This window comes from Ursus maritimus, unplaced genomic scaffold (genome assembly GCF_017311325.1).
Source record: "Ursus maritimus isolate PB19 unplaced genomic scaffold, ASM1731132v1 scaffold_25, whole genome shotgun sequence".
Classification (NCBI taxonomy): domain Eukaryota; kingdom Metazoa; phylum Chordata; class Mammalia; order Carnivora; family Ursidae; genus Ursus; species Ursus maritimus.
Window position 1 is genome coordinate 34,496,247 of NW_024425008.1, and position 12,166 is coordinate 34,508,412.

The 12,166-nt window shown below is 48.3% G+C and overlaps 1 protein-coding gene across 2 annotated transcripts in view; it reads left to right on the forward strand.

The window, feature by feature from the left end:
- Nucleotides 1–12,166, forward strand: part of ESR2 (estrogen receptor 2) — a 58,270-nt gene that overhangs the window by 45,020 nt on the left and 1,084 nt on the right. The window contains exons 7-8 of one of the 2 annotated variants that reach the window (XM_008701010.2): nucleotides 4,667–4,847; nucleotides 6,707–11,911. In XM_008701010.2, coding sequence (XP_008699232.1) covers nucleotides 4,667–4,847; nucleotides 6,707–6,893 — 368 coding nt within the window. In that variant the 3' untranslated portion in view covers nucleotides 6,894–11,911. Of the gene's footprint in view, nucleotides 1–4,666; nucleotides 4,848–6,706; nucleotides 11,912–12,166 lie in introns of those variants that run through there. The other variant, XM_040641804.1, reaches the window with a different exon arrangement.

Genomic DNA, 12,166 nt, shown 5'->3' on the forward strand with positions numbered 1-12,166 from the left:
GAGCCCGATGTGGGGCTTGATCCCAGGACCCCGGGATCATGACCTGAACTGAAGGGAGATGCCCCAGTAGTTACATTTTAAATAGCTGCATACTTTTGGATTATTTATCTCTTCTAATAGTGCATATAATATGGAATTAATATTAACTTTATTATCCAATTTCAATTCAGTAAATATTTATTTAGCTTCAGGTATGTGCCCGTGACTTCTAAATGATAAAAATGTCAAAGTCAACTAGATAACATGCTTTTGGTCTAGAAGAGGGATATACACTGAAACAGTCAATCGGCTGTGGTCCTCGCCAGGCCTGAGTAGCAGAAGAGCATTGTCCTTGCTGTGGACAAAGGGGGAGAGATAGGGAAAGGACATCACCATTTTATTTCTTTTTTATAAGATTTTTATTTATTCCTTAGAGACAGAGAGAACACAAGCAGGGGAGAAGCAGACGGAGAAGCAGACTCCCTGCTGAGCTGGGAGCCCGATACAGGGCTCGATCCCAGGACCAAGAGAGCACAACCCAAGCCGAAGGCAGATGCTTAACCATCTGAGCCACCCAGGTGCCCCAAGGACATCACCATTTTAATTTCGCTCTCAGCACATCCCCTTCCACCATGCACATACAAGATGTGGGGGGTTCTTGGAATTACATTATTATGCTCAGCCTTTGATGAGGCTCCTAAGACTCAGAGAGCACAGAAAACCTTGCATTTGACAACCTGTTCCAGTGTTTGCTGAAGTGTCGTAGGTGACATAACAACATATCCAATTAAGAGTAGTGGGACCAGCCGTTTTGTCCCCCAGAGACCTGAAAAAACTGAGTAGGTCTTCTGTTGGGTGGAATTAAAGGGTACCGAATCTAGGATACAGAGTGGGGTTGCTCTGCAGATAGTCTTTAAAAATATTTAAAATTAGGAATAGGTCTATTTATCTAAATAATTTTAAGGCTTAAAAGGATCAAACTTTCTGTTCAATGAAAGAAATAGAGGTTTAGAACCAGGCAATCCTCTTGGACATGAAGATGATCGACACATCAATTCAAGCCCTGTTCACTCTGAGTTTTTGGGAGAGCTCCTGTAAGTGGGCAGGTGGAAGGCAGAGGCACGACAGGACACACGGAAGGACGCTGAAGAGGCAAGACTGGTCCTTTCCTCTTGATCGAGAATGTGGGGGCAGAGCCTTGTGAACGTCGGCCTGCTGCTTCCACATCAGGGGCACTTGGCAGACACCAGCCTGTTCTTACGGTGCTGGGGTAGGTGGTGGTGATAAAGGGATGGGTCACGGCTAGAGGTTCCTTTCCTTAAAGCAAATAGACAAACACTACATATGCCTCCTAAAAGCCAGACATTTTCCTTTGGTTAGTATTCTGGGGTTTTTATTAAACACTTTAGATTTTCTGATTTATTTCCCTTCAGTATATCTTCATCCTTTGAACATAGGATGTGGCGGATCTTGGGGGGTTGCCTCCACCCCCGCCATGTGCTGCTCAGAATGTCATCAGGTGGGTTAGTGAGAGGAACACACAGCTGTTCCCAGGTGATAAAGAGGAGAGGAGATTTTGTCTTTGTTTTTATTTTACTTTCTTTGGAATGTGTGGGCATGGTGCCAAGATCTTGCCTTTTATGCTGTATTTCTTTAGTTTCGTGAAAAGTAATTTTGTTCTAGAATGAATCCTAACGTTTTTACTTTTGGCGGGTAGGAGGAGATTGATTTTTGTTTCCTGTGTGTCTGGCCAGTGAGCAGCCTGAGGCAGGGGCTCTGTGTCCCATCTCCTGCCTCTTCCAGAGCCTAGTTCTTAGCAGTTACTCTGTAAATACGTGTCTGGTGAACCCAAGAGTGTGTGAATGCCCAAAGTACAGGCACAGCACCGCTGACCAAAGAGGCAGCAAAATGGGTACTTTTCAGCCCAGCTCCTCCCAGGAGGATTTTATATAGGTTAATCTTTTTGCATATAAAAGCATTTCCCGTATCTAAAATTGATACAGCCCTTCCAAAACTTCAGTAACTCCTGTCCCAACTCCTTGTTAATGATTGACAATGACGGTCCTGTATAGATCTGTGCTGCCCCCACAGCCGGGAGAAGAGCCAGGGCTTGCCCTTGGCAATGACTACTCCTTTACGAAGAGGAATCCACATCCTGTACAATTCACCCATTTAAAGTTTACAGTTCAGTGGATTTTAGTGTGTTCATAGCCTTATGCACCCGTTATCACAACCGAGTTTAGAACATTTTCATCACCCCAAAAGAAAGCCTGTACTCATTAACCATCACTATTTCCTCATTTCTGTCTCACCCTAACTCCTAGGCGGCCACTAATCTCCTTCCTGTCTGTTTAGATTTGGCTCTTCTGGACAGGTTCAGTAAATGGAGTCAGACAAAATGTGGTCCTTTGCGACTGGCTTCTTTCACTTAGCATCAGGTCTTCAAAGTTCATCCATGTTGTAGCATCAATCAGTGTTTTGTTCTTTTTTATGGCTGAGTAATATTCTGCGTATGGATATACCATATTTTGTCTATCCATTTCTTAGTTAACGGACACTTGGTTTATTTCCACCTTTAGGCTAACATGAGTAATGTTGCTATGAACATTTGTATACTAGCTGAGGATTTATTCTTGTATTTTCATTTTGTCACTTTGGATTGACGCAAGTACTGGTACACAGTTTTAACTCCTTTTAGAATCCAAAAACATATTTACTACAGTAGAAATCCATGGAGCACACATCATGTAGCAGAACGGATTGAAACACGCATACTTATCATTTCCATTACGATGGTGTGATTGGCTTAAACGATGCAAAAATCTGGACTTATGTGAATTCAGCCTAATTCTTTAATTTGTGGGTATTTACTCCATGCCAGTCATTGCACTAGATGATGAGGATATAATGATAAGCAGACAGGGTCTGTGTTCTCAAAGTGCTTTTCTGTCCAGTGTCTCTGAGCGTTGGGAGGGTGGCCACGGGCTGTGTGCAAGGGAATCCAGGATGTGGGACAACATGGTGCCCCCTGCCAGGGATGCACTGGGCACTGTCAGAGCTCCAGAGAACCCAAAGTAGACTTAGGTTGGGATGGTAGGGAGGTCAGGGAAGCTTCCAGAAGGAAGTTCCCAACCAGGCTGGGATCTAAAGGAGTGGATGTAGATAAGCAAGAGAAGAGAGGGTGGAGAGGAGGAGGGGGAGCGAGAGTTCCTAAGTAGAAAGCTCAGCCTGTTCTGTGTGTCACGTGCTCTGGAGTTGAAAGTAGGGTTCAAGGTGAGGTGTGGTGGGAAATGAGGATGAAAAGAGCAGAGGGAGGCCTCGTACCCTTGAGAGCTGCACCAGATGGTTTGGACTCGGGCCCAAGAGCTGGGAAGGGAGCCGCATGAGTAGGTCTGCATTTTGGCCGCTCGGGGGGGTGCATCGGGCCAAGGGTGGGGCTTGTTTCCCCTGCAGTAGGACAGCAGGTTACCTGCTGTGGGGTTCAGTGGGAGTTTTGAGGACATTGAAGGGGGCAGGAAGAGTCACTGCAGAGAATGAGGCGAGCAGGTGAGTTAGAGAAGCAGTTGTGGGCTGTTGTAAGAAGCTATTTTAAGGCTGCATCGTCAGACACTGTGGAGGGACATGCCCCCGGGGACATGGTGAAGCATGACACTTGCATAATTGTGCTTCAGGATGTCCCTTGCCTCAACTGAACTGTATTGAACTGAGTTACCTCAATTGAACTGCAAATGCCAATAAAAATAGAGAACAGAAGTTGCCCAAATGGGCAATGGGTGTGGATGACGGTGTGCCAGTCCTCGTGGTCAGTAGAGCCCACAGCCGGCAGCTCCCCTGACGATTTCACAGTTGCCCTTTATTCTTACTTTGAAACAGAAAGCCTAGTAGAGAAGCTAATTCCTTCCCTGCTTCCAGGATTGGAGGAGTCAGGGTTGGTAGTGAGGGGTGGGGGCAAGAAGATTTACCCGAGCTGTTAATTTGCAAATATTGGGAGGCTACCGCATCTCTGATCCTAGAGTTGGAGGGGAATTAAGCACAGGGCAGGGCAGGGTAAGAGAAGCAGCCTCTCTCCTGCAGTGGTTTTGGGAACCTCTGGAGACATGTGCCTGCAAGCTTTGCTCAGTGAGGAGCTGGGCTGGGGGCAGAGAGCTAGAGGTGGTCTTCCCGCCCCAGCAAGGTGCCACTGGAGGTGTGATGCCACGGGCCTGGTCTGGCTGTCTGCAGGTGGCACACACGAGGGGGGGAGCCCAGGAAGGCTGCACGGCAGTGGTCCTTAGTTTATGTTCCTTAAACTCCCCTTAGAGGAGGGGCCGTCCTGGGGGCTAAGAATAGACTCGATCTCACTTTCTGACCACCTCTGTATGTGGGTTTGTTGCTACAGCCGAGAAGCACCAGGTAATGGTTTCAGGCCACTAGACAGTGTTACTCCTGGGAGAGGCCACAGCTGTGGGCCAGGTGGTGCTCTGAGAGACCAGTTAGCCGGCCCGCATTCGGCCGGGCTTGGCGACGGGGCTGGCTCTTGGGGGAAGGATGTCACGGGCCGGTGATTTCGCCCCACAGGCAGATGTCAGAACAACCCAGATCAATTTGGCCCCCTTTCTGGAGAACGTAGCCATGCGTACCGGCTGAGCACCTGACTTCCGTTTCCTTTTCTCAGAGCGGTGACTCGTGGCTGTTCTTCTCTGTCCAGGTATGTACCCGCTAGCTGCTGCAACCCAGGAGGCCGAGAGCAGCCGGAAGCTGACTCACTTGCTGAACGCAGTGACCGATGCTCTGGTCTGGGTGATTGCCAAGAGCGGGATTCCCTCCCAGCAGCAGCCCGTGCGCCTGGCTAACCTCCTGATGCTCCTTTCTCACGTCAGACACGCCAGGTAAGATCCCTGAGGGGGCCGCCCGCCGGATGTGTGGGGTGTGGGGTGGGGGCGTGCACGTGCCCTGCGAAGGCCGAAGAGCTTTGGGGAAAGCGTTTGCAAGTTTGAGAGTGATAAGGTAGACTCTTTACCTCTTAAAGAAAATAAACCCCTGGAAGGGAATGGGGGGGGGGGTCCTCAGCGCGTGCACCTGTGGCCAAAGACCCGCATAGTGGGCGCTGAATGGATGTCATGCGCCACCATATAGGGTAGTTATGGCATCCCTCATCTGTTTTTAGTTGCTGGGGTTTGGGCTTGTGTATGGAATTCTAAAAGGGGCCGTTTCTCCCCTAATGTGAACGGCCACCCCTCCTTGCACCACCACTCTGAGGTCATTTTCTCGAGAAGGCTAAACTCAGCTCCTCTAGATCAACTCCTGAGGCTAGTGATCCTGGGACGTACGCAAGGCCTTCCCCAGGAGTGGGTCTCTTCTCGCGATAGCATCGGGACGTTAGGAATGAGACCTGAGAGAATGGGGGCAGGAGTGGGTCTCTTCTCGCGATAGCATCGGGACGTTAGGAATGAGACCTGAGAGGACGGGGGCAGGAGTGGGTCTCTTCTCGCGATAGCATCGGGACGTTAGGAATGAGACCTGAGAGAGGGAGAGGCCCACAGATCTCAGAAGGTAGGGCTGTGAGTAGAGTGTATTCGGGGGACGTCAATCGTGTGTGCTGATGAGGGGGGACGGGTGTAGCACGACGGCTCTGTGCTGGTAGAGTGGTGCTCCCTGATTGATGGCTCCCAGGATCAGGGTGGCCCTGCCCTGGGGCTGGCAGAGGGGAGTGAGGATGGGAGGTAATTGCTACCCAAAGAGGAGGAAAAGTCTAGAGACTGTGGGGAAGGACAGTATTCACCTCAAGAACGATAACAAGGGGGAGGAACTGAAAACAGCCTCCGCCTTGTTTCCTCCTGAATGATTATTGACACACAACCATTTGCAGAACGGAGACAGTCCACTCTCATTAGTCACAGATTCTGTATTTGCAAATCGAACTACTTTTAAAAACTTATTTGTAACCCCCGAAGCCATACTCGGTAGCATTTTTGTGGTCCTGCAAGGACGGCTCAGGGTGAAAAAATTTGGGTTGCCCACACCAACATTCCCAACTGAGGTCAAGCAAGGGGGCACTTGCGTTCCAGTTTCAGCTCTCATACTGTAAAGAAAGGTCCTTGGCGTGATCTAGTTAGTGCTATGTTTTTGCATTTTCGTGCTTTTCGCTGGCGATTTCACTGTCTGTAAACGGCCCCCAAGCATAGTGCCGAAATGCTGTCAGTGTTCCGAAGTGCAAGGCCGTGACGTGCCCGGTAGAGAAAGCACGCGTGTTGGCTAAGCTTTGTTCATGCGTGAGCTGTGGTAGCACCGGCTGTGAGTTAAATGTTAATGAAGCAACAATTTGTTAAATAAGGTGTCTTTAAACAAAAACACAGGTACACCAAGGTTATGTATTAACCGGATGATGAAAATGCTGTGACCAGAGTCTCTCGGGACCCTAACCCTGCCGTTCCCCCACAAGCACTGCATTTGCTAACTCAGTGTTGGCAGCAACCACGTTGGACGACCACTGGGCATGATGAGTGAGAACTGCGCTCTCTGCTAGGTGCTCTCAGGCCACTGTGGTTGGGTGACGGGACACTAAGGTCCTTGCCCTTGAGTGTAGATGACTGAAGGAGCCAGACGCAAGAACCCTAGAACAAATGGCTAGGGGAAGTTGAGGGGGTGGAGGGTAGACTGGCTTTGATGGGGATCGTTGGGGAAGACTTTAGAGTGCCCGCGTCGCTGCCTCACAGGAAGGACTCTCGGCATCTTTTTGTCGCCATAGCAACAAGGGCATGGAACACCTGCTCAACATGAAGTGCAAAAACGTGGTCCCAGTCTACGACCTGCTGCTGGAGATGCTGAACGCGCACACGCTCCGCGGGCACAAGTCCTCGCTCCCCGGGGCCGAGTGCAGCCCGGCGGAGAACAGCAAGAGCAGGGAGGGCTCCCAGAAGCCCCAGGCGCAGTGATGCCCGGCCCGAGGCGAACAGGCCAGAGAGGAGGTCGGAGGCTGAAGCATGAACTCCCGGGCAGACCGTGAGCTCCGTCGGGTGGGCAGGCTTCGTCGTCTTGCTCGCGTGGGCACCCTCGTTTGGTTATGGCAGCTCAGTCGTGTACCGTCCCTCACCCGACCTCCCCACTTCCCAGGAGTCACGGTGAGAAAGCCGCAGTGTTCCCTGGTGCCGGGGGGCATGTCTGGATGCAGACTTTACCTCTTGCTCGGCCTCGTAGGATCTCAGTGCGGGCCCTTTCTTACTCGCCATCTCCCTTGCACTCCTCTGGAAAACATCTTAAAGGTTTGGGAATGAAGGGTGGAAATCTGTGCAAGGTTGGAAAGTGGAGAGGATGGGGCACTTCTAGGAAGTGGACTAACCTTCATCGTGCAACCTAACCTGCCCTTAGACCTTCGTTTGCTCTCTTCGGGGCCACTTGACGGTAGGATGGAAAACCACGACAACGAACGAACTAGGTCCACACACCTACCTCATAGGCCTGTGAGGACTGAGGTCATGTATCACTATTACTGTTGAAGGCCAGAGGGATTGTGACCTGGGGAGCCAGTGGTCAGGCTGGGAAGTGAGCCTTGCCCTCCCCCCAGACCTTGCTGCCATCTCCGTAGAGGTTCATTCCTCTTGATTTGCGTTCATAGAGCCTGCTAATTATTTGGGGTGCATTTCTGTTTGTGATCACTTTTATGGAGGATTGTGGAGATTTAAATCTCTCTGCCCCTGGAACTGCCCTTCCTTAAAACTCTCTTGTCCCAAGGGGCCCGGTGTGTGCCGGAGAAAGGTCCAGTGTTTGCAGGAACGGATTTCTCCTGGGGGTTTGGGTCACAGCCACGTTGCTTTCCTGGGGCAGCCACAACTGCGCCACATCAGCCACCCACAGACAGGGACACGTCAGGCTGTGTGTGCGAGGCACGCCGTTCCATGGAAAGATGAATGGCTTGGCACCCCTGTGCGTCAGGTTCAGCGCCAGACTGTGCAGACTCGGTGAGCATAGCACTTGAACTCTACTTTAAAAAAAAATATTTAGGGATAGTTATTTATAGCAAGAAAGAATTCTTTTACACTCTCGGGCTCTTTTAAGCTATTTTCTTATCAGAACATTTATATGGTGAGCTGGGTGAGATAGAAACTTCACAGAAGAATATTAATTCCTATTCCAAGTGGAAGATAAGTAGGACAAGATGATAAAGCCCCTCTGGAATGACAGTTTTAACTCACTTTTAAAAAATTGAAATCTTCAGGAACATAGTGAATGCATACAATGAGTTACATCTATACCCTGGCAGTGAGCAGCATCTTTGACTTTTGTGATGATGTTTTAACTAATGACCTTGTGATCGATTAAACTCATTCTCTTTTTGAAAACGGGTTTACTTTGGCTGGCACCTTCTAGATTTACTAAGTCATCAGGAAGATCAAATTCGAGGTTACAAAGGTTGGTTTCTGCTAGGGAGTCCTTGGATAATTCTTAATTTTGATATTGGTGCAGTTTTACTAAAAGTTGAGCAGAGCTGTTTCAGAAACACCCGGACACAGACCTGGAGAGCACACCGTTGTCTGCATGGTGACGCGGTCTGAATCATTCCTAGCGGCTCGGTGTTGCAGCCTAGGTGAGATTCGGTGCACAGCACATGAGTTGTATTTTACAGGAACCAGGGAACCCGTGTCATCCAGAAGGTCAATTCCCTTTCTTTCTGGCCAGCCTAGTACCCCCTGCCCCCCAACGAAACCGATGATACAAGGCTGGAGGGCAGGAGGGGGGAGGCAAAGGAGGCAGTCTTGAACAATTATTTGCTGATGAAAGTCTCTTAGTTGTACTTACAAAGGAGACCACCAGATTAAAAAACAACACCAGAATGAGGTCTAAGCCACTGCCACAGGAGCATGCAGTGACTGACGTATTTGCGGTTGGATTGGATGTCCAAGGTAGAAACCAGAGTGGTCTCAGGTGTCAAGGCGGGTTTCCGTGACCCGCGCTTGGCTGGACTGGTGCATGTGCTAGTGAACTCTTCCAGGGCCTGCTGCTCATTTCCTAGTTATTCCTGCTTGCTTCTCGAGGCTGCTTGCTTCACTGCCTTTGGATTTAGCCCAGGAGGGGGCTGTAATACTTTCGGTCATTTCTTCTTGGCTCAGACTGCCACAGGAATGCGCTGGGGACAGAGATTGGTCAGCCTTGGGGGGATGCTCCTCGGGGCAAGGCTGTCTCTTAGCACTGGGGTCTCGGCCAAGCAGGCAGTTGAGATAACATGGTCTATAGCTGAAAGGTGTTCTCCCTTTTGTTTTGAATATTCTACGGCCCTTTCCTCCTTGCAGATGGGAGTGTTTTGAATCTCTGGGCCCATCTGTTCCAAACGTGTCCTCTAAAGCTGACACCAGTGAGCAGCCGGTCTGCTGTTTTTATGTGTTGTTCGTAAACCCTCCATATCCATTTTAAAGATTAATCATTTCTCCTTAAAGTGCTTTCTTTTAAATATCTTCTTTTGGGGCGTATCCACACCCTGTCCAAATGATCTATGGACAATTTAAAATTCTGCCATAGCTTAGCAAGGACTTCACTGTTTTTAAGATCAGTTTTTAAAAGGCGTAAACTAGGGGAAATAGGACCTGACAGCTATAAACAGGAAATAATTTGAGTACTGGGGGGAAAAACCCCCACCCAACTACGTTTTATGTATTACGGGCAAGTGAGCCTTAGCTTTGCCTCAGACTCGTGTGGCAAGATTCCTTTCCTCCATTTTGACCTGCAAGTTATTGTTTAATGTGAGAAACTTATTTGTGGGAGATGAGTGAGATTTGGGCTTAATTCCAAAAACATGAGCGTCTCATTATGGGATCATGCGGACACATCTTAATGAAATAATTAACACGAATATTCTTAACACAGAGAACATTAGAACAGAGTGTTCACTCGGATTCCTGGGAGGGAGCTGGCAATCCCTAAAGAGGACCTGCGTGGGCGAGCCCAGGGCTGCTGTGAGTTTTCACGCGTCATCCGAACTGCACACCCTCCCCTCCCCCCAGCACCTCTGTGTGACCTCAGGCCTGTCACTTGCACACTGTCCCCTGGGATCAACTACAGAGGTTTCGACCCTAAAATAATTTTGAAGAGATTTTTCTTAAAAAACTGAGGCAGGAACATAAATCTGGGGGGTCTTAACTGTATTAAAAACAAAACAACACAAAATCAACCCAAGCTCTGCAGTGAGATGGTCTCTACCTGGATTATTTCACCTGCCAACTCAGCTGGGAGGGCAATTACTCTAGATTGAAGTAAAAAGAAATCAGTTACCAACTCTTGGCAGAGCTCCTTACATATTCATGTATATAAGCTAGGTTGAAGCAATTCCAGAATTTTCCAGCATGTGAAACTAGTTTGGTGGTTATTTAAATCTGCTAAGGAGCTTGCACATACTGACACCTTTTCAAATTCAAGGTGAACCTTCAGCGTCTAGGTCTATTTTGAAACAAAAGGTTTTTTATTAAATCAGATTTGACACATTTCTTGAAGCTGCTAAAAACTTTTAGAAAACATAATAAAGACTATGTGAAGGAAATGGTGAAAATACATCATTTAACACCTAAAAGTAGTATCTGTGGAACACCGTGTGCCAGACGCAGTACTCAAGGCCTCATACTTTCACATTTAATAATTACTGTGATCCTAATTTTCTGGTCGTGGAATTAGTATAAGCAAACTCGCCCAGGGTCCCACAGGGAAGCGAGAGATAGAGCTGAGTACAGGCAGAGTTCCAGCGCTGAAGGTAATCACGCAGCTTCGCTTAACACAACACTAAAAAGATAATTCTCAGGCTGCAGAATGCATGTGTCAGTTGCAATCTGACACGCACGGCCTCTCTGGCTTAAGTGGGACCCTCCTCAGTCCCACAGCACTCTGCAGATACAGTGACAGGGCAGACGTTCAGTCTCATTTCGTACACGTGTGTAAATTAAAGCCCAGAGGGGGAAATTGACCTGCTCGAGGTCATAAAACTACTTATGGCCAAACTCGGAGAGGAGTTTACGCCATCTGCTGCCTGGCCGCCACTGTTCCTGCTGTAGGACTGCCTCCGAGTCTGCTGCTGGAGATGAATCTCCGTGCCTAACAGACATGCAAGTTACGGCTGCCTTCTTTGGATTCTAGATCTTTTCAGCGGAGATGGGGGTCTGCATGAAATGGTACAGAACACGTGAAAAAGACAGTTCGATCATTCCTGTCCTCCCATCCTGGGCTCATAAGCTAGTGGGTGGCCCTGTGGTCACCTCCTTCTATCTGCTGTTGCTTTTCCCAAATGCACTGAAGTGGAGGACGTTCCTTGGAAATTTCCCCATGTAAAACGCTCACACCTTTTAGGTACTGATGCTTCCCTGTGGAGTCTGGCATGCAACAGTATGAAACACACGCCCTTGATTCTTTACAGCTCTCAAAGTTGCTGGGCTCGTGGCTCCCGTGGCATTGTCTGCAATATGTGATCTTCTTCTAACCCTTCTGTTGTTTTGGAGACAGGGATCCTTTTTGTTTATTTTTTATTTTTTTTCTGAGTTCCAAGGATCCTATTCACTTGTGAGGCCAGGAGCTGTTAGGGGCTGGAGGGTTTCCTTTATGGGAAGGGCAAAGGTTTGCGAACGCTAGCCCAGAGCAGCTCCTGCTCGCCATAGTCTATGCTGCCACGTTTGTGCTGTGCCGGGTGTCTAAATGCCACGACTCCTGGTTCTGTAACTTGGTGATTCGGTGGTCCTGTGTACCTCAGAGCCTGCTGGTGGCTATGCCTTGTTTTTTTTCAGGTGAGTGCTTTGTACTTTTATGCAGTCTTACATTTGGGTCTTTACAAATGAATGTTTGCTGTTGTGTGAAAGCAGGTTTTGAGGTCTGCTTTCCATTCCTCCAGGTACTGTTTTTCCTCTGCTGTGTCCCCTTAATATTTATGGAACTGTTGTGGAAAGAAGTTTAATGTGACATAAGCTAAATAAAGTGTTTTTCATAATTCTGGTTTTAAAAATGTGTTTGTTGGGAATATAAGAGTTTGTAATAATTAGGCTAAGTAGTGTTCCCTATATTCTGAATTCTATTCTATTTTAGGTATGCAGCACCCTTTAAGAATTCGATGAAAACCATGAACACTCTTCCTGGAAAAAGGTACATAAACACAAACGCTTGCCTATAATTCAAGAGGGTTAGGGATCTCTGTCATAAGCTGTCAAAGCTTTTTTTTTTTTAAAGATTTTATTTATTTGAG